Raw genomic sequence first — 21,904 nt, 5'->3', positions numbered from 1 at the left:
AATTTTAAGTATTTATCCCTCCACAATAGAAATTGAAAATGAGATCACTACCTCTATTCCAGATCAGTGGGAGAAAGAATTCGGCATCTGGAAACTAGAGCACCGCGTGGAGGAGGTCGGCGTTGTTCGAGTCGAGAGACGGCAGCATCGGCAGGGCACAGTGACGGCAGCGAGGAATAGATCTAAGGCAGAGGAGTCTGGCTGGCTGTTGGAACAACAATGGTGACAGGGTGGGGTGGCATCGTCAGACAGATCTAGGGAACGGTGTCACTGACGGTAGTGGGGATGATGCTAGGCGGCTGCGGCAGTGGAAACTAGGGCACGGTGTGGCGCTAGTAGATGTCGGTCGGTGGCTCGACTTGGCAGCGAAGCAAAGATTAGGGCACCGAGAGGGAAGAGGGAGAGGAAAGGCGAAGCTCAGTCGCCGGCTCTCTGTTCCCTGGCGTCGTTGGCGTCGGGCAGAGGAGAGGGAGGCGGCGGCGGTTTACGGCGCCGGTTAGGGCACACGTGAGGGGAAGAGAATGCGTGCGGGGGTTTGGGGCATGGCGACGGAAGAGGAGGAGAAAAAGAAAATAAAGAAAAGGAAAACAAAAAGGAAAAAATGAAACTTTTCTTTGCTTAAATTGGGTAACCTAAACAGGCTTTCCCCGCCCCCATTTGTATCCCTGTAAACTCTTCCATACGAGCTCCGAAAAATTTCCGAAAAATTTCTAAAAATTCAGAAAAATTCTCTTATCATTATTTGTCATTTTTTCGATATTTTACATACCAAGTTGCTACTTCAACATGTAGCAGCTAACCTGCAACCCACCAGGAAACCGTCCCTGCACGCGTTTGTAGCCGACGTCGTCCCTGCACGTTATAGGAATAATTCCTTCTAATATATGTAGGCTATAATGACGTGAAATAACAAATTAAAATGGAACAAATTACCATTGGGAATGGAGAGAGGTGGACTAGCTGTCACAATAGTTGTGAGGTTGAAGACGTCGATGAAACTTTCCCGGCGCTGCTGTGAGGTCGACGACGAAGACGGAGGGAGCGAGAGAGAGAGAGAGCGAGTGAGCGAGGAAGAGAGAGAGAGAGAGAGAGCGGTGAGGAAGAGATTTTAGTATTAAGCTTTCTCGGCGGCTTGTGTGGTCGGTCGGACGCCGAACAACGAAGACTGTGGGAGCGAGGGGGAGAGAGAGAGTGGGGAGGGAGATTTTAATTTGGGTAATTTCCGCCGTTAAAGTTTTGACCAGAGGCCCGAAGGAGAGAGTGAATAAAAAGAATATTTTATTTGTAAGGAAACCGAGCTGACAACATTACATCTGTGCATCGCTCACGGTCGCGCATAAAGCGTCGTCCAACATATGAAATATATATATATAAACTTTGAAGAACTGAATTATATTGGTCAATCGGTTAATTAGATCGAACCAAAACGCTTCTATAGAACTTATTCAATAGTCGAATAAGTCTATCTTTAAAATTAGTATATTTTTAAATCAATTAGATAAAATTTGAACAACTGAATTATATTGGTCAATCGGTTAATTAGATCGAATCAAAATGCTTCTGTAGAATTTATTCAATAGTCAATAAGTCTATCTTTAAAATTCATGATATTTTTAAATCAATTAGATAAAATTTGAAAAACTGAATTATATTGGTCAATCGGTTAATTAGATAGAACCAAAACGCTTTAGATTGACTACCCGAAACATAAAGTTGATTGAAGTAGGGTTTTACGGGATCTATCTGGGTCGTCCTTACGCTGTCATATGACGATCGACGCGATGCTTCACTCCCTAGTCCGCCGCCGCGCCCTCCCTCCTTCGACCCAACTCCGTCGCCTCTTCTTCTTCACCACCAGCACATCCGTCTCCTCCTCAGGCGCCACCGCTTCTCCCGATCCGCACTTCCTGGTCGAGTACCTCGTGGATACATGCGGGTTCTCCGCTGACGATGCTTCCAAGGTCTCAAAGTCGCGCCCCCGTGTTCAGTCTACCGAGAAGCTCGACGCTGTTCTTGGATTCTTCAGATCTCGGGGCCTTGATGGCGCTAATCTCAGAAAGCTAATAATTTGGAAACCAGGATTGCTCGGTTGGGATGTGGAGACGAACCTCGTTCCGAAGTTTAATTTTTTGCGCGACATGGGGTTCTCTGAGTCCGATGCCGTCAATGTCGTTGTGCTGCACCCCACCGTTCTATCCCTCAACCTCCAGAACAAGCTTCTCCCCAGATTGAAGGTTTGGGAAAGTCTTTTTGGATCGAGGGAGATCCTCCTCAAGAATCTCCTGGTTAGTAGAAGGTTTTTGAGCAACAACATCGAGAATGTGTTACGCCCTAACTTGAACTTCTTACGGGATGAATGTGGTATCCCCGAAGGGCGGATTTCTCTTATTCTTAAAAGCCACCCGAACTTCATAGTGCAAAAACCAGATTCCCTCCGGGCTTTGGTAGATAGAGCTGAGGGGATCGGAATTACCCGGGGATCTGGGGTGTTCCTCTGTATCCTTGACGTGTTGAACGAGGTCAGCAGGGAAAAATTTGAGGCCCAATTCAAGCTCATGAACAGTTTTGGTTGGTCGAACTCGGATTTCATTACTGCGATCAAGAAACATCCACGCTTTTTATGCCTTTCCACAGAGTTATTGCAGAGAAAGATGGAATTTTTGGTCAATGATGTTGGAATTTCACCTTCAAACATTGCTTACCGCCCGGTGCCGCTTTTTATGCCTTTCCACAGAGTTATTGCAGAGAAAGATGGAATTTTTGGTCAATGATGTTGGAATTTCACCTTCAAACATTGCTTACCGCCCGGTGCCTTTAGTATTAAGTTTGGAAAAGAGGTTAATTCCTCGATTTCGTGTGATGGAGATATTGAAATCTGAAGGGTTATAGACTTCAAAAATGAAGCTACAAACCTTTTTCTCATTGTCTGGTCCAAGTTTTTTCCAGAGCTTTGTTCTCCCTTACCAAGATAAACTCCCCGAACTTCTTGAAGTGTTGTGAGCTGTAGCTGAGTTAAAGGAGAATAATCCAAACTGCAAATGGATGCAAGGATTTATTTGGTATGTTATTTTATGACGTATAAACAATGATATTGAACTAATCTTTATTGTTATTTTCATGCTCTATTATTTATGACTGTCACGGTAGACATGAGAATGCTAGGGTTTCCGAGTTTCATTTTGCAACCTGATATAGTTGACAAGGATTTGTTTGTTTTAGGAACTTGTCAGATGAACTCCTGATGAGAAGATATTTGTCTTAATGAGATGTATGCTAGGCTACACTCCTCATTTACCTAGATTATAGAGAAACCATTCTTCTTTCAAATTAATCTTAACTTCAATCTTTAATATCATTGAAAGCTGAAGGGGCACAGAATTCACGTTGCAATTTCCTTACACTTACAAGGATTATCTGGTGAAGCATCAATGTTATTGGGTTTAAATTTTATAAAATGGAATTTAGTAACCAATGTACAATTTTTTAATGTAAAATAGAAGATGGAATTTTTTATTATTATCCATTTTGAACTGACTGATTCCCATAGTGTGCCTACTGCTGCAATGGCATACATAGCTTTTCTTTGATTACCCAGTGCGAAACTGCTGCAATGGCACACCTCCATTCCAATAACACCCACACTCCAAGTGTAGCTCTATGAATCCTAGCATCCTTACCAGAATGTGGAGACAAACCCAGCTCCAAAGTTCGGAGCAGCCTGCGATAGATACAGAGCTATTGATAGACTGAGTTCGTCAATCCTTCTATTCTGCACCTAAGCTAATCCCCAATAGCAGTCCGTTGCAACTCAAGCCTTTGATATGAGATATCAACACAAATTAGCGGGGGCTGACCGCTGACGGTGCCGACGACTTTGCTCCTTCCAATGAAAGTAGAGTTTGTCTTGAGTGTTTGAGGAGGCAAATGAAGGAATCTTCCACTAGGAAAGAACTTTTGAAACACCTATCCCCATATGCCTGACATGCCTTGTCGTGTGTTAGAGGAAAGGCCCCCTGTTGATGCATCAGACAATGGATCTACTCAAGAGATCTATCGTCTGAGTGACTTCTGGTCCACACAAATTGTCACCTAACACATCAGATTTTTGATATCCCCGCAACTTTCTATCAGCGCCTTGATCCAAGTAGAATTGACGGGAATGATCAAGCCAACGACCGGAGGTATTGGAATCCTAGGGAGACTTCCACGGTCAATGACATTATCACAGCTTAGGTAATAGCATCAGATAATAATTGGAGTCCAAGGAAGACTTCCATGGGCAACGAAGTTCTGAGATATAGAGTGAGGACATTCTCGAATGGGGATGCTCTTGTATCGTGCTAGTTGACCAGGGATGTACCCAAGTGAGTTGTTCCCAAGTTGCCATTTCCTACACCATGAAGGTCGGAGTCTGTCTAGAGATATACCCTAGGTTGTTCCCAAGTTGTCACTTCCTAAGCAATGGAGACTTAGTTTTTCCAAGCAATGTTTGAAAAATTCCCGCCTAGGGTAGCCTAAGCGGTCAACGGCAACCCATCGTCCCGCCTTTTGCCAAGGCGATGATGGAAGGCGGTGAGGCATTAATCAGATGCTTAGGCGGCTGGGTGCTGCCTAGGATGTTGTTAGGCGCCGCCTCCTCGGTGGCATCCGATTTTTTTGTCATGAAAAATTAGCCAAATCAACCAGTTGATCGATTCGATAGAATTTTCGCAACAAATAGAAGCCTGTCGAACCGATCATAAACTTCTTCCTTTTAAATTGATCAACAGTCTGAATTGATCAGCTTCTCGGGAAAAGAAAAAAAAATAGAAAATGAGGATTTATGAATTATATGGATTTTTAATCGAAATTTTTAACGGTCTTAAATCCTAAACCTCATCGTCTTCTCTCTCCTTCTTCATTTTATTTTCTCTCCAACTTGCCCAAGTTGCTGCCACTTCTCCCTCCCCTTCTTTTGAAAAAGCAACGAGCAGTAATGGTATGTTTGGTAGGAGGTGAGAGAAGGGGAAGGAAGGGGAAATAAGGGGAAGAGAGATTGAGTGAGGAAAGGGAAGGAAAGGTAAGGATGGGTAAATTTTAACCTTCGTTATCCATGAAAAGAGAGATTTTCTTACATCCCGAATTGGGGTGTAAGGAAGGGGAAGGGAAAATAAAATATTGTTTATTCCAATTTTATCCCCGTTCTTAATAGTTTAAGAAATATTTCAATTTCTAATTTTATTATGTCGTCGAGTTCAATTTCCTCGCCTTCTTCATAACTCGCTTACTACCAGATTATTAGAGGAGAGGATCCGGCACGTCTTCTAACTGAATTAAAGGGAGAAACTATTTTTGTCATTAAAATTTAAAAGGATATCTATTATTTTTTAATTTTTCCATTAAAATTTACTAAGTTTTTAAAGAATAGGAATTCGTTATCAGCGTTATCTTTCAAATTTTTTTATTTAAAATTTTAAAAATTATTATTTTCATTGTTTCTCATTTAATTACTTGATTATCGGTAATTCATTATTTTATTATGAATAGCATAAAAAATTAATTTTTTATTAAAAAAATAATTAATTTAAATGATAATATAAAAAATTAGTTTTATTATTAAAAATATCTAATTTATATTTATAAAATAAATATTAATATTATGAAAAAATTTTAATTTAAAAAATAAGGATATTTTTATAATTTTATCTATTTAACCTTCATTCCCCTTCCTTTCCTCCCAAACAAAGTAACACATGTTACGTTAATGAACCTTCCATCCCTCCCAAACAAGGAGAAGTTAAATACTTTACTTCCCCTCACTTCCCCTTCCTTCTCCTCCCTTCCTTTTCCGTTAATGAACCTTCCCTCACTCGATCAAACAGAGGGTAAAGGTTTTTTTTTTTAAAAAAAAAAGAATTCAAAAGGAAATTTGATATATGAAAAGAAAAATCATAGAATGAGGGAGCCAAGCCTAACCTCAAACTACAATTTTACAAGGACTCCAAAAGATTTACATGAATACTCAGACAACTCTCCATATTTACATCCACAATCTCAAAACAAAAGGACTTTACTTAAAATCTCTTTAACAAGCAATCAACCAGCTCCTTGAAGACTTATCTCCTCCTCAACTTCTAGAAACCATATCATGTGCAGATTAACTCGTTCGACAGCCACTAGCTCAAAACATATCTTCACCATTAGCACACCAACAAAATTCCCAAAGAAAACCAACCAGCAATGAACCCAAAACATACAAAGATTTCTGATTTCCAACATCCCATCACAAAGTCAGCTTTTAAGAAACTCAACCACTACCGAAACCAACGACAAAATAATCCACAGCCACATGACCATTACTTCAACAAAAATTCAGCAAAATCCTCATGACAAAAAGAAATTGTAATTGTAATCCACACTCAGAGGAATCCACCCATCAAATCACTTTGTGCCACAAGATCCACTTTCATACCAAGGCATTTACATCTCCAACAAAATTAAAAGCCAGTGAAAATTACACTACAAGGTAGCTTCTGGTATAAACCCATAGCAGCTACAAGATGCTCATTATTGGACCAACAGGTAGCTCAACACATCCAAACTAAAATCTTTCACCAATACAAACCATCAAAAACAAAGACAGCAGCAAAACAGCAGCCCAGATTCTTAAGCAAGAAGGAAATAATAGCAGCCCTCCCCCACGCATAGCAGTCCTTGAAACAGTTTCAAACATCACACCAAGATTATCAATGGAATCGCATCCAAAACCAATCCAGATACAAGACACCAACTCAGAACAATAGAACACAATCCCAGCACCATAAGACTTTCATCCGAAATCTACAACCCATCAAAGAACAGCAACTTCCATATCAATCTCACCAAAAAATTACACACCCTTTTTTACAAACAAAAATTCATGAAGTTTCCAAAGAGAGAAGGGCCCATGAGAAAACAACAGCAACATATAAACAACAGCCCCAGATTTTACGAATTGCAGCTGACCAATCTGCCTTCATCACTGAACTTCCACACACCATTCTCCAAGCAAAGCCGAGCCACACAACAAATTCAGAAACACTACCACACAGCTCAACTAACAAAATCTGCATAAAGTCTCAAGGAAACGGAACTCCATAAGGATCCCAGCAACACCACATCCAAAATTACACCAACAAACTGTTCCACCGAAAAGAAAACCACCAGAAAATCAGCAAACATTTTTCTCCCATGCTCAATAAAACAGTCAGCAGCCCTCATAAAAGAAAAACCACTACCATCAAACTGTAATAACAATGCCAACAGAATACCAATAACTGCATAAAGATTGGGGAAACCAAAATCCAGTATCAAAAGATATGCCAAGCACCAAAAAGCAGAAACAAAGATATATCCCCTATACAAGCACACTTTGGATATAAGGATCATCATCACTCAACAATTCTCCAGCAAAAATAAAATCACAGCCGGATGGAACTGCAGCCGCTCCACCAGAAAAGAAAACCAAACAGTGGCAAGCATTTCAACCAAAACCGCCCAACAAGACTAACCAGGTTTACATGAAAATCTCACATAAGGAAGACCAAGCCTCTCCAATTTACAGATTCCAAAGAGCTCCTTGCTAATACAGTGATTAAATAAAACAATGTCCTCAGAATAATCAAAAGCTCTATTAGCGAGATAGTCAGCCGCCACATTAGCCTCCCTATATACATGGGAGCAAAAACATTATAACTTGAAAGGTCAAAAGGACCTAACATCAGGCAGGAAGTCCAGTCGGGATGTTCGATTCCTGAGTGGTGAAGTCTGAATATGTGATTCCGGCAGGAGATCGGGATGTGCGATTCCCAAGTGACGAAGTCCGGATGTGCGATTCCGGCAAGAAGACCTAGTGTAGAATATATGTTCTAAATGTATGATAGATGAATTAATTAAATGCGGTAAAAACTTACAGCGATCTCCCGCAGATCTGCAATCGACAATGACGAAGCTCGCTATCGGAAGAGCAATCACAGGATCGGAAAGCCCTCCGCAATTCCACAAACCAAATCTCGCCGCTTTGGATGTTCTCCTCTTACTCTCGTCGCACGATCGCGATTTCTCACACTGAGCCTTGGACGGACCCCCTTTATATAGGGAAATACCCTAGGGGCATAATGGACATTTCCATTATGTGTAGTGGGGAACATGAGCCACGTTCCCCACTATCCCCATTTCTAACATCTCCCACTCGTCCAAGGTAAGTCACTAAGACTAGTTCATTCAGGTAAGTCATAAAGACTTAATAAGTCACATAGACTAAATAAGTCACATAGACTATATGAGAGACATCCAATCCATACTTAGAGAAAATGGTTCGTGCGATGTCAGCACACTGAGCGATAGTTGCTAAGAAGATTGTTACACCTTGACTTAGCCGCTTGAGCAATCAATGCTAATAAAGTTGTTACACTTGTCGCTCTTCCAAATAAATTAGAGACACACTCTTCATGGCACATAGCCTCTTTTCCGGTGGCACATAGCCTTTATCCAGGATCCATCCAATCTTCAAGTGACACAACCATTGAAGATATCCATGTCTTGCTATTTACCCAGATTAAATAATTTTCATTTACATCGATATGAACATCTCTAATCCCTTATAATGACCATTATGTCATGAGCATGTTCCATATCCAATATTCACATTCATTTCCATACATAACAGAAATGGGTCGACCAGTGAATAACAAAAAGATGTAAATCTATTTAATCTTCCTTTTTAGCTAGAATCAATTCATTTTAATCATCGCTTTCCTAGTTATGCTCCATAGATCGAATCATCCATAGTCATAGGATACACGCTAAAGTAGCAGACACTGATTAAAACTTCAAGTAAACAACTAAATAGTCACTAAGGCAAAAATTGAGATTAACATATAATCTCAAAAGTCTCACATAGTAGAGAAACAGGATTCATTCTCCTACTACCTTTATTGTCGCAATAGCACGTGTGGTATGAATCACATGCTACGATGTTATTCTCTTTACGAAAAAGAGTGCATGTTGTCTTCAAATTTAACATCGTCAGATTTCGATCTAGACATACCTAACGCCTAATCCAGAATTCAACATATGAATTCTAATCTGGCTTTCAACAGGTTTAGTAAATGGTGGGTTCATTTACTTTGATCATTATTTACACATAAATGATCTCATCTTGACACAATTATCAAGGCGACCTCAACTTATGAATCTGTCTCTAATTTCATAATTTCAGCTACGTAAGTTGTTTCATAAGTAACGGTCTTACCCCTATTTGTACTTAACAAACAGAGATGATTGTCCATGTGAGTGGACCAATCTCCACCTGCCAACATGCTCACCGAGATCTTACATGAATGTAACAAATACAACATATACACTGAATAAATTATGGCAAATTACATAATCATAACACAAAGTTTGATTGTTATTTCAATATTGTTACATTCTACGAAGTCCCAAAGACTTTACATGTTCTTTAAATGACTCTTTAGTCATTGGCTTAGTAAAAGGATCTGCAAGCATAACACGTGTAGGGACATACTCAAGAATGACTTTTCTTTTAGCCACAATATCCCTTACAAAATTATATTTAATTTCTATATGCTTGCCTTTGCTATGATATTTGGGATCCTTGGAAAAAGCTATTGCAGCTTGACTGTCACAGTAGACAGTTACTGGACTCCCACTATCCTCAGCAATTTTCAGATGCTTCAGAAACCTTCTCAACCAGACTGCTTCTTGCACAGCTGCTGAACATGCCACATATTCAGCTTCCATAGTCGACAAAGCTACACAAGCTTGTTTCTTGTTGCTTCAGAGATGGCGCCACCATTCAACAAGAATGCATAGCTTGATGTGGATTTTCTATCATCGGTCCAGCCCAATCTGCATCTGAATAACCTTTCAGACTCATATCGATCCTTGAAAATAAAGACAATAATCTGTTGTCGCCTTCAGATATCTGAATATCCTTTTATCGCCTTCCAGTGTCTCGGTCCCGGGTTTGACTGGACCAAGCCAACAACATAGCTGATATCGGGACGTGTACACAACATAGTGTACATTAAACTACCAATAGCACTGGCATATGGTTTTTATTCATCTCGCTATTTCCTCTGGAGTTTTAGGACACATACTCTTGCTCAACACAGTACCTTTCACAATAGGTGTATGTTCTATGTTGCAATTAGACATCTGAAATGATGTAACATCTTATTTATATAAGACTCTTGTGATGGACTCAAAAGTCTTTTAGGACGATCTCTTATGATCTTTACCCTAAGATGTATTCAGCTTCTCCCATATCTGTTGTATCAAATTGTGATGACAGCCACTTCTTGACTTCATTCACATATCCTATGTCATTTCCAGCTATCAGCATATCATCAACATATAATGATAAAATGACATATTTTCCTTTTTCCCTTTTCAGGAAAACACAATGATCCTCATTGATCATCTCGAAACCATAAGATAAAACGACTTCGTTAAATCTTATGTTCCATTGTCTTGACCCTTGCTTTAGCCCATATATAGACTTTCTAAGTCTACATACTTTTTGCTCTTGGCCTTCAGCAATGAAACCTTCTGGTTGAACCATATAGATTTCTTCGTCAAGATCACCGTTAAGGAAAGCGGTTTTTACATCCATTTGATGTAATTCTAAGTCATAATGTGCCACAAAGGCCAAAATAACTCTTATTGATACAAATTTCACTACGGGAGAAAATGTCTCTTCAAAGTCAATACCCTCCATTTGGGTATATCCTTTTGCAACTAAACGAGCTTTGTATCTGTTAATCGATCCATCTGCTTTCCTCTTTATTTTGAGAATCCATTTATTCCCAATAGCCCTTCGGCCCGGAGGAAGATCAACTAAGTCCCAAACATGATTTTGAATCATGGACTCCATCTCTTCAACCATTGCAGCTTTCCATTTTTCTCTAACTCTACATCCCAATGCTTCCTCAATGGATTGAGGCTCGTCGTCGTCAATTGGAAGTGTAACCAATGCCTCATTCTCAATATCAAACCTCTTCTTAGGTTTGATCTTACGAACACTTCTCCGTAAGTTGGGCTGTTGAGAATGTTGATACAGTCTGACCTGGATGTTGTTTTGCTGTTGACACTGATTTAAGTTTGTATCAGATATTTAACTCAGATTAATTACTAATCTAGGTTGAACTAGGTTGACCTGATTGAGAAAGTCCTAACTGGGATGTTAGGCAGTTGGAAAGTCCTGGTGAGTGAAGCCAGGCAGATTGGAAATCCTGGTGAGTGAAGCCAGGTAAAAACCCTAGTGAGTGAAGCTAGGTGCAAGTCCTGGTGAGTGAAGCCAGGCAAGGGAAAATCCAGATGGATCAAGGGTGATCGGACATCTGGTGTTGAAAAGTCCAAGAAGGAAGCTTGGCATGCGAAGTCGGAGAGAGCTAGGGAGCTCGTTCCTGACTAGGTCGAGAGGGCTCGACCCGAGTCGAAAAGGATCGGTCGGCGACCGATCCAGGAAACTGACACGGATCGGCCGCCGATCCGGAAATTTGACCTGATCGGTGCGCCGACCGATCAGAATTCGATGGCTGCGAGCGTTTGCGATCGGTGCGACCGATCAGAATCGATGAGCCCATCAGAGCTTTTACCGATCTGCGGACCGATCGAAATCATCGATGTCTCGAGATTTCACCGATCGGCCCGAGACCGATCAGAGGCTTTAAGCACCGGACGGCGACATCTGATCGGTGGGACCGATCAGATTAGTTCCTGATCGGTCCGCAGCCGATCCGTATGCTCAGTTTCTGAACGAGCTCGATCGGTCCGGGACCGATCAGGATGTTCCTGATGGTCCGGACCGGTTCGAGATGATCCAAAACATGGATCGGTCTGAGACCGATCCAGAAAGCGATTTTGCATGCGCTTTCTCTTATTGTTTCGATTCGCAATTGCTTTTACCTATTTCGTTTCTAACCATCTGCTGCAAGTTTTCTCGAAGTTTCAGGTTACAGATTACGATGTTGGGTGAATTCAAATTAAGGATCATTAGTAGAAGGCAACAAAAGGCTTTTGCTGTGTCTCGCTGCGGACAAACCAGTTTTGGTAGCAACGTCTCGTTTGCGATCTGCTGGCAGCAGTTTGGTCGAAATCAGCTTGACTTGTGCTGATAGGTTCAAGCTCAGAGGTACCAGTGGAAACGATGATGCCATTGGTGGGAGCTGAGACAATCAGACAAGGAAGAAGTGTGATTGGCGACGTCGTGGACGGTTGCAGGGATTTGCAGGGATTTGCTGCAGGTTTGGCAGAGATCCGTTACAGAGCAGAGAGGCATATGAAGGTGGAGAGGAGAGGCTCTCGGGACAATGCTTTTTGTGCTCTTGCTGTGAAAAACTGTGGAGAAAAACTCTGAAGATTGAAGCAGTGTGCTTGTTCTTCGCTGATTGTTCTTCGCTGATTGTGGCTGTGAGCTTTCCTTGATCATTTTCACTTGAGCCACTACTGTAAGTCTTGTGCTTAAATTTCTTACTGCTGTTAAAGACTTTGTGGAGAGGTTACTCCACCGAGAAGGAGAATCCTTTAGCCGGATAGCTTCCGGGGTGTGATCTACCGAAAGATCAAGAGGATTCGTCCACCTTACGGACACGCCGAGGAGTAGGGGCAAGTTATCCCCGAACCTCGTAAATCTCTGAGTTAGTGTGCTGTGTTTTCTTGTTTTAGTTTTCTAATTCCGCTGTGCTAACAAGTTCTTGAAGAAAGTGTTGTTTAGTGTTTTTCAAAGAGGCTATTCACCCCCCTCTAGCTATCTAAGGTCCCAACAAGTGGTATCAGAGCCTGGTGCTCTTCATTTCGGCTTAACAACCCAAAGAGCAAAACAATGGCCATGAAGGAGGGATTTAGCACCAACCGTCCACCTTACTTCGAAGGAGCAGATTTTCAATATTGGAAGGGCCGCATGGAGTACTACCTCAAAACCGACATAGCCATGTGGTTCTCAGTCAAGGAAGGTTTCACACCACCAAAGGATGAAGAAGGTAAGGAACTCGAGTCGTTAAAGTGGTCTACCGAACAACTCCGCAAAGCACAAGCCGATGCCAAGGCTATGGTCACCTTGCAATGTGGAATCGCCAAGGACCAACTCGTCAAGGTAGGTCCGTTCTCAAGTGCAAGAGACCTATGGAACAAACTCATCGAGCTCCAAGAGGGAACTCGAGATTCTCGGATTGCCAAGAGGGACCTATTCTTGAATCAGCTCCAAAATCTAACCATGAAGGACAATGAAACGGTGAGTGAACTTCATGGGAGATTCAAGGAGATCATCAATGGTCTCCACTCCGTGGATGAACGGGTAGAAAACCGTGACTTAGTAAGGTACGCTCTTAAATCTTTTCCTAGGAATGCCTTGTGGTCATCCATGGTAGATGCCTACAAGGTATCCAAGGATCTTTCCATTGTTAAACTAGATGAATTTTTCTGTGAGATGGAACTTCATGAGCTTGCTAACAAAGGTCAAAAAGAGAAGGGTATTGCTTTATTTGCAGGACCAAAGAGCAAGGATGGAAGAAGGAAGAAGGAAAAGAAGAAAGAAAAGGAGATTTCCTCATCCACCTCTTCTTCCGAATCCGATGATGAAAGTGGATCATCATCAAGCGAGATGGCGAACTTCGTAAGGAGGATTATGAGAAGAGGCCGAAGATACAAAGGAAAAGGTAAAACTAATGATCAAAATTTTGATAAATCTAATGTTACATGTTATGAGTGTAGCAAGAAAGGACACATTCGGAGCGAGTGTCCGAAACTAAAGAGGAAGGAGGAACGAGCCAAAAGGAAGGAGGAAAGAGCCAAGAAGAAGAAGGCCCTCAAGGCCACTTGGGATGAGTCCTCATCAAGCTCATCGGAGGAAGAAGAGAAGATGGAAAAGAGCACTCGGCAATTGGCACTCATGGCAAGGGAAGAGTCCGAATCCGAGAGTGATGACTCAAGCGCTTCAACCACGGCTTCATCATCTTCGGATGATGAAGAGGTAACCCCTTCTCATATAGAAAAGTGTTATAAAACTATCACTCACTTATCTACATTGCTTAAAAAGTCAAAAACAGAAAATAAATTGTTGAAAGAAGAAGTAAAAACCTTAAGGACCCTTAGGGAAGATGAGGTCGATGACCTACATCTAGAAGTCCTTGAGGATGAGAACAAGGCCTTAAAGGGTGAGGTTGAGAAACTCAAGAAAATGCTTGAGAAATTCTCAACTAGCTCTAAGACTCTAGACATGATTCTAAATGCCCAAAGGGCAGTTTACAACAAAGCCGGGTTAGGGTATCAACCCAAGGAGTCGAGTTTCATTTCTCTAATGTCTAGAACTCAAAATAGTAGATCACATGTTTCTAGAGTTCATGGAACTAGGAAAGGTATGACCAAGGCATGGGTTCCTAGGTCTTCGTTGTAGAAGCATTAGGTCCCAAGATTTGGGTACCTAAAACCTCTATTTTTCGTGTATTGTAGGCATTGGTCGAGGGGGAGCATCTATCAACTTGGTTTGTTGATAGTGGATGCTCCAAGCACATGACTGGGAACAAATCATTGTTTACTACCATTCAAAACAAAAGTAGAGGTAATGTGTCTTTTGGTAATAATGGTAGCCTTAAGGTTGTAGGAATTGGAGACATTCATATATCCGAATGTCTTCATATCAAGAATGTCCTTCTAGTCAAGGGGATGACTTTTAATCTCCTAAGTGTCAGTCAATTGTGTGATACGGGTTACACAATTGAATTTCATTCAAGTCAATGTTTGGTTAAACACATTGACACACTTGACACGGTACTAGTAGGCACAAGGGTTGACAATATTTATCAAGTATCATTTAAAAGTGCTACTAATGCTTTGATTAAGTGTTTCATGTCGAAAGAAGAAGAGTCTTGGTTATGGCATAGAAGATTGGCACATGTAAACATGAAGAACATCTGGAAGTTGGCCAACCAAGGATTAGTGCGAGGCTTACCAAGCATCAAGTTCCACAAGACCAAACTATGTGATGCATGTCAAAAGGGTAAGCAAACAAAAGCTGTCCATAAAGGTAAAAGCAATGTAAGTACATCTACTGCTTTAGATTTATTGCACATGGACCTATTTGATTGCAGTAGTGTAATATCATTGAATGGAAGTAGATATTGTTTGGTAATCGTTGATGATTTTACTAGATACACATGGACTTTCTTCTTGAAACATAAGGACCAAACTATAGATATTTTTATTTCCTTTTGTAGAAGAACTGAAAATGAAAAATCGACAACAATTAAAACCATTAGAAGTGATCATGGTGGGGAATTTCAAAATCATAGGTTTTTAGAGTTTTGTCAAGAAAAGGGATATAGGCATGAGTTCTCTACTCCAAGGACCCCACAACAAAATGGGGTTGTGGAGAGAAAGAACCGAGTCCTACAAGAGGCTGCACGAAGCATGCTTCATGAGTACTCACTACCGAGCTACTTATGGGCTGAAGCTGTGAATACAGCTTGCTATGTGCAAAATCGAGTTTTAATACATAGGTTTTTAGGAAAGACTCCCCATGAACTTTGGTTTGGGAAACCACCTACAATTAAACATCTTAGGGTGTTTGGTTGTAAAGTGTTTATCTTAAACACCAAGGACCATCTTGGGAAGTTCACGGCTAAGGCTGATCAAGGGATACTGGTCGGGTACTCTCTTACCAGCAAAGCCTATCGAGTCTACAATGAGAGGACTAAATTGATTGAAGAGTCCTCAGACGTAGCATTTGAAGAAATCCCTAAATCAAATGATCAATCAAGGGATGTAGGAGAAATTCAATTCGAACTTAGAAATCTAAGTTTGAATGATCAAAACATTGGAAGAGTCGAAGTTGACTCTGAAGATGATGAGCAAAGGCAAGAAAGGGCTCAATCTGATCTCTTGCCTGTGCCGAGTGAGACCACTCATGAGGCACCGCCAACTCCAAGGCAATCTAGGATAGTCTCTAGTCATCCACAAGACCAGATTGTGGGAGACATCCAACAAGGGGTTAGGACTAGATCATTTTTCAGAAATGAGTCGAATGAGGTTGCTTTGATCTCAGAAATCAAACCTAAACTAGTTGATGAGGCATTGCATGATCCTGATTGGGTCATAGCTATGCAAGATGAGTTAGGTCAATTTGAAAGAAGCCAAGTGTGGGACTTGGTTCCTAGACCTAAGAAGACCACCATTATTGGAACTAAATGGGTCTTCAAAAATAAGTTAAACCAAAAGGGAGAGGTAATAAGAAACAAGGCAAGACTAGTAGCCAAGGGCTATAGTCAAGTTGAAGGCCTCGATTATGATGAGACCTATGCTCCTGTGGCACGATTGGAGTCCATTCGTTCAATGCTAGCTTTTGCTGCACATAGAGGTTTCAAGCTCTATCAAATGGACGTTAAATCGGCCTTCTTAAATGGTTTCATTAAAGAAGAAGTCTACGTTGAACAACCACCGGGGTTTGTGAATACCGAAGCTCCAAACCACGTGTTCAAGCTCAAGAAAGCTCTTTATGGACTAAAACAAGCACCTCGAGCTTGGTACGAAAGGTTGTCGACTTATCTATTAGAAAAGGGTTTTGTAAGGGGTCAAATAGACCCAACACTATTTCTTCGTCGAGATGGTGAAAATATTTTTGTAGCCCAAGTATATGTCGATGACATAATTTGTGGCTCAAATAACAAGGGCTATTTAAATGAATTTATCACTCACATGGAAAGTGAGTTTGAAATGAGTCTTGTGGGAGAATTGACATTCTTCCTTGGACTAGAAATCAAACAAACTAGAGATGGCATTTATGTCCATCAAGCAAAATACACTCAAGAGATGCTTAAGAAATTCAAAATGAGTGATTCTAAGGAAGTATCCACTCCTATGGCGACGAGCACTCGTCTTGACAATGATGAGAGTGGAAAATCAGTTGATCTAACGCAATATAGAAGCATGATCGGTAGTCTTCTATATCTCACAGCTACCGGACATACTCTTTGCTGTGGGCATGTGCGCTAGGTATCAAGTCTGTGCCAAGGAATCTCACTTAATTGCAGTTAAGAGAATTCTGAGATACCTTAAAGGCACAATTAGAGTAGGTCTTTGGTACCCTCGTACTGAATCATTTGACTTGATAGGTTATACCGACTCCGATTATGCTGGGTGCAAATTGGATCGGAAAAGTACGAGTGGAGGTTGCCAATTTTTAGGTTCATGTTTAGTTAGTTGGTCAAGTCGGAAGCAACATTGTGTTGCTCTCTCCACGATCGAGGCTGAATATATTGCCATGGGAGAGAGTGTATCACAGTTGTTGTGGATGATACACACCCTAGAGGATTATGGACTCTCTTATAAGGGTGTACAAGTGCTATGCGACAACATTAGCACAATCAACCTAACTAAAAATCCAGTCCATCATTCGAGGACCAAACACATTGAAGTGCGTCATCACTTCATAAGAGATCACGTAGCTAGGGGAGAAATTGTGCTCACATATGTGGAGTCAAAGTCAAACCTAGCCGATATCTTCACAAAACCCCTTCCGGAGAATGAATTTAGTCATTTAAGGAGGGAGTTGGGAATGTGTTTGGCTCCTTAGGTCATTAGAACTTCACCATGATCAATAAGGACTATTAAAATGACAAGAGTAATTGGGAAACTGATTTGGGCAATTTGGGGACATCTCACACAAACGATAAGGTTTAACAAATTGTTTTTTGTTTGCTAGAAATGGGGTGAGATGCTAGGAACAACCAATTTATTCAAAATGTATTATGCATCCCTTGAATAAGTAGGTTGAAGAGACATAAATTGAGTATGGGGAAGGTCATTACATAATTCATGTGTATTTGACTCCTAGATCTTACTCATATATTCCAACCAAGGAATCTTGGTTGGACTTTTGTCTAGAAATTATCTAATCATGATTGATGTGTTGATTGACACTTTGGATTGGTATCTTTAATGATAAGATGAGTTGATAATGTAAGAATAGTAATTTAGGATATATTTTGATAAATTTGAAACTAAACATGACAGGGTTGGATATTTCAGGTTTTGAAACTCTGAAATGTCTGAAACTAACTTGTAACTTAATAAAAAAAAAAACCTAGAATGTTAGGACTTTCAGAGCTTGCAATTAGGAAATGTTCTTGTTCGTAGATGTTTAAGTTCTGTGTTCTGAATTTGAGAAGTTCTGAATTTTCAGAATTCTCGAGAGAAACGACTGCAAAATCAGTTGCTCGAATTCAGATATCAGAAATCTGAATTATCAGACACTGATCGGTCTCACGACCGATCAGGAGACTCTCTGATCGGTCCACAGTCCGATCAGGGGTCCTCCAGATATCTTCGTGCTTTCTGTTGGCTCACTGATCGGTCCAGTGACCGATCAGGAGGTTCTCACGCGACACATCTGATCGGTCCAGGGACCGATCAGGAGGATCTCACGCGACACATCTGATCGGTCCAGGGACCGATCAGGAGGATCTCACGCGACACATCTGATCGGTCCAGGGACCGATCAGGAGGATCTCACGCGACGATTCACATCTGATCGGTCCAGGGACCGATCAGGAGAGTCTCAACCTCTTCAACCTTTCTGATCGATCTCTGATCGGTCTACAGACCGATCAGGAAGTTCCCTGATCGGTCCGGGGACCGATCAGCTTCGCTGAATGCTACTGATCACCTTCTGATCGGACAACCGTCCGATCCTTTCTTCACTGTACACCTATCTTAACCCTTAAAACCTCCCGATCCCTTCTTTCCCTCATTCACGCGAACCCTAGCCGACTCTCCCCACCAGTCCTCCCTTTTCTCTTCTCCTTGCACGCCGAAGCTCCAGCCCTCGGAAGCCCTAGCCGAGAGTTCCATGGCTCCAAGGTAACTCCTACCTCTATAGAACTTGGCATTGTGTTTTCATTTCTCATCTTCTGTTGTTGTGTTTGTCTCGGTTCGTATTTGTTGGTGGCTCCGGTGCTCACTCATTGCCCCATTTTACCACATTGAATCCCCTTAGGAAGAAACCCACTGATGGTGAGGGAACCTCTAAGGAATCAACCAAGAAATCCAAATCCAAAACTTCTCCTGCTCCCTCTCGACCCCAACCAGCTAGTTCCAGTAGATTCCCAAACCGCCAGTCTGAGCAAGCTTTTCAACAAAGGACTTTCAAATTACTCCCCTGTAGGTCCGTGGATAGAAAATTCATGGACGAATTTTGCCCACAAGTGTCCGAAATCATAGCATACTACAAACTCGATTCACTAGTCTACTTGGAACGAGATATCAACTATGACCTGGTCTCTGAGTTCTATAATAACCTTCATGAGACTAGTGATCAAGGTTTTAAAACAAGAGTTGCTAAGCGGACTCTTGATTTCAGTATCTCATCTTTCTTTGAGTATCTCGATTGTCGGAGGTGTTCCGGTGAGGTTTTTTCGATATTTCCTGACTTACCAGAACAATTACTTCCACCGTTTGATATCTCATCTGACGACATATATGAGTACTTCTTCAGACAGCCTAGACAAGGGCTAGATGAGCTAGATGTTGACTTCCCTACTTTTGCAGCCTTGAGATTATCTCCTCAAGATTACATTCTTTTTAAAATTGTCACGAACTGCCTTCTACCTATCACATCTAAACCCTTATCTGAGATCCGATCATATCATTGTCTTATGCTCTATGGTTTGCGTCGGCGTCTCGATTTTGATATCATGTCGAGCATCTACTCCTCAATCATATCCTATTCTCAGCCTAGCGGCTTCACTATTTATATGCCTTATGGGCATATAATTACTGATTGGCTTGAGACCCTTCAGGTTGATGTCTCTAAGGGTAGAACAATCAAAATGGTCAGGCAGGATTGCCGACTTGGAAAAAGGGCATTTTCCAAGTCTGGAATCATAGGGCGAAATGGGGATGTTCAGTGGAAGGATGGAAGAGCTTTAGGTGAGTTACCACGGGGACCTCCACGACAGTTGCTGCTCCTCCTGCGCGACATGGCGAGGCGGATCCTGATCTGCGCTGGCAGATCGCCGAGCTGGAGAGTCGCTTTGATCGACACGAGGAGATGGTGGCTGCTGAGTTCGATGGACTACGTATTCGGATAGACCAGCGCTACGATGACCTGCGCGGGCATATTGACCAGCGCTTCGATGATATGCGTAGTCATCAGGTGGTGACACAGCAGTTGCTACTCGGATGGATGGCACGCTACCCGCCTCCGCAGTCTTACCCAGGCTATCCATCCTCCAGCGTGCTGCCTCAGGATTTCACCCTTCCTGCCGATGATGATGATGCTCCTCATGTTGAGGACGTTGATTGATGTAGTCTGTGTGTCACCTAGTCTGTATGTATTTTGGATGCTATGTGTTAGTCTGACCTGGATATTTGTACTTCTGATGCTACTCATATATTTATGCTTCTCGGTTTTATATTTGCTTGCTCCTTATTATGCTTCATTTTCTATGTTTTTTTTATATATATATATGCTGTTCCTATGCCATGATTTGATTGTATCTTTTGTCTTTCTTACTGTCGTATTGTGACCTTAGAGGGAACTCTAGGTCAGTTAAAAGAAGGCAGTATGGATTAAGGGGGAGCCTTTTCTAGTTTTGTCACCTCATTTGCGCCTTTTCGGTGTTTGACAAAGGGGGAGAGGATACCTAAGTTTAGAAATGTATGAAAGCTTGATTTTAGGGGAGAGGATAACGGGAAGGATCTTGATTCCCGTCATTGACTTGGTGGTGTATCCGTCTTAGGGGGAGGATCCCGATTTCCCTAAAATTATGGGTAAATGAGCATTTCTGATCTAAACTTAAATCGTGTTGTCAAACAACAAAAAGGGGGAGATTGTTGATACAGTCTGACCTGGATGTTGTTTTGCTGTTGACACTGATTTAAGTTTGTATCAGATATTTAACTCAGATTAATTACTAATCTAGGTTGACCTGATTGAGAAAGTCCTAACTGGGATGTTAGGCGGTTGGAGAAGTCCTGGTGAGTGAAGCCAGGCAGATTGGAAATCCTGGTGAGTGAAGCCAGGTGAAAACCCTAGTGAGTGAAGCTAGGTGCAAGTCCCGGTGAGTGAAGCCAGGCAAGGGAAAATCCAGATGGATCAAGGGTGATCGGACATCCGGTGTTGAAAAGTCCAAGAAGGAAGCTTGGCATGCGAAGTCGGAGAGAGCTAGGGAGCTCGTTCCTCGGACTAGGTCGAGAGGGCTCGACCGATCAGTGAGGTCGGATCGGTCGGCAGACCGATCCTGAAACTTGACACTGGATCTGCACCGATCCGGAAATTTTGTACTGATCGGCGCCGACCGATCAGAATTAATCGCTGGCTCGAGCGCATCGATGCGGGCCGATCGAAATCGATCAAGAGCCCATCAGTTTTTCGATCGGCTCATGACCGATCAGAAATCAATCGAGTTCATCGAGATTTCACCGATCGGTCCGGAGACCGATCGGGAGGCTTTAAGCACCGACGGCGACATCTGATCGGTCCGGGACCGATCAGATAGTTCGATCGGTCTCGGATCGATCGTAATCGCGCACCGGAAAGCGAAGCTGATCGATGCGGGGACCGATCGATTAGTTCTCGATCGGTCCGCAGACCGATCGATCCAGAAACATGGATCGGTCTGACCGATCCACAACATGTTCATCGCTTTCTCTTATTGTTTCGATTCGCAATTGCTTTTACCTATTTCGTTTCTAACCATCTGCTGCAAGTTTTCTCGAAGTTTCAGGTTACAGATTACGATGTTGGGTGAATTCAAATTAAGGATCATTAGTAGAAGGCAACAAAAGGCTTTTGCTGTGTCTCACTGCGGACAAACCAGTTTTGGTAGCAACGTCTCGTTTGCGATCTGCTGGCAGCCGTTTGGTC

The 21,904-nt window shown here is 41.9% G+C and overlaps 1 protein-coding gene across 1 annotated transcript; it reads left to right on the top strand.

Moving 5' to 3' along the window:
- Nucleotides 1-1,711: 1,711 nt before the first annotated feature.
- Nucleotides 1,712-3,303, top strand: LOC122013419 (transcription termination factor MTERF8, chloroplastic-like). The gene is made up of 2 exons (XM_042569698.1): nucleotides 1,712-2,693; nucleotides 2,794-3,303. Exons 1-2 carry the CDS (start codon nucleotides 1,767-1,769, stop codon nucleotides 2,887-2,889), a joined length of 1,023 nt encoding a protein of 340 aa, XP_042425632.1. The 5' UTR covers nucleotides 1,712-1,766; the 3' UTR covers nucleotides 2,890-3,303.
- Nucleotides 3,304-21,904: the final 18,601 nt, after the last annotated feature.

The sequence above is a fragment of the Zingiber officinale genome, chromosome 8B (genome assembly GCF_018446385.1).
Source record: "Zingiber officinale cultivar Zhangliang chromosome 8B, Zo_v1.1, whole genome shotgun sequence".
Taxonomy (NCBI): Eukaryota; Viridiplantae; Streptophyta; class Magnoliopsida; order Zingiberales; family Zingiberaceae; genus Zingiber; species Zingiber officinale.
The sequence above is the reverse complement of the archived record's forward strand: the minus strand, read 5'-3'. Positions and strand labels throughout refer to the sequence as shown.

What these genes read in the sequence shown, in the direction of transcription:
- LOC122013419 (XM_042569698.1), top strand. Translation starts at nt 1,767, where the DNA reads ATGACGATCGACGCGATGCTTCACTCCCTAGTCCGCCGCCGCGCCCTC. An exon ending in TTGGAATTTCACCTTCAAAC is followed by an intron (nt 2,694 to 2,793) that starts ATTGCTTACCGC and finishes TCACCTTCAAAC; the next exon opens with ATTGCTTACCGCCCGGTGCC.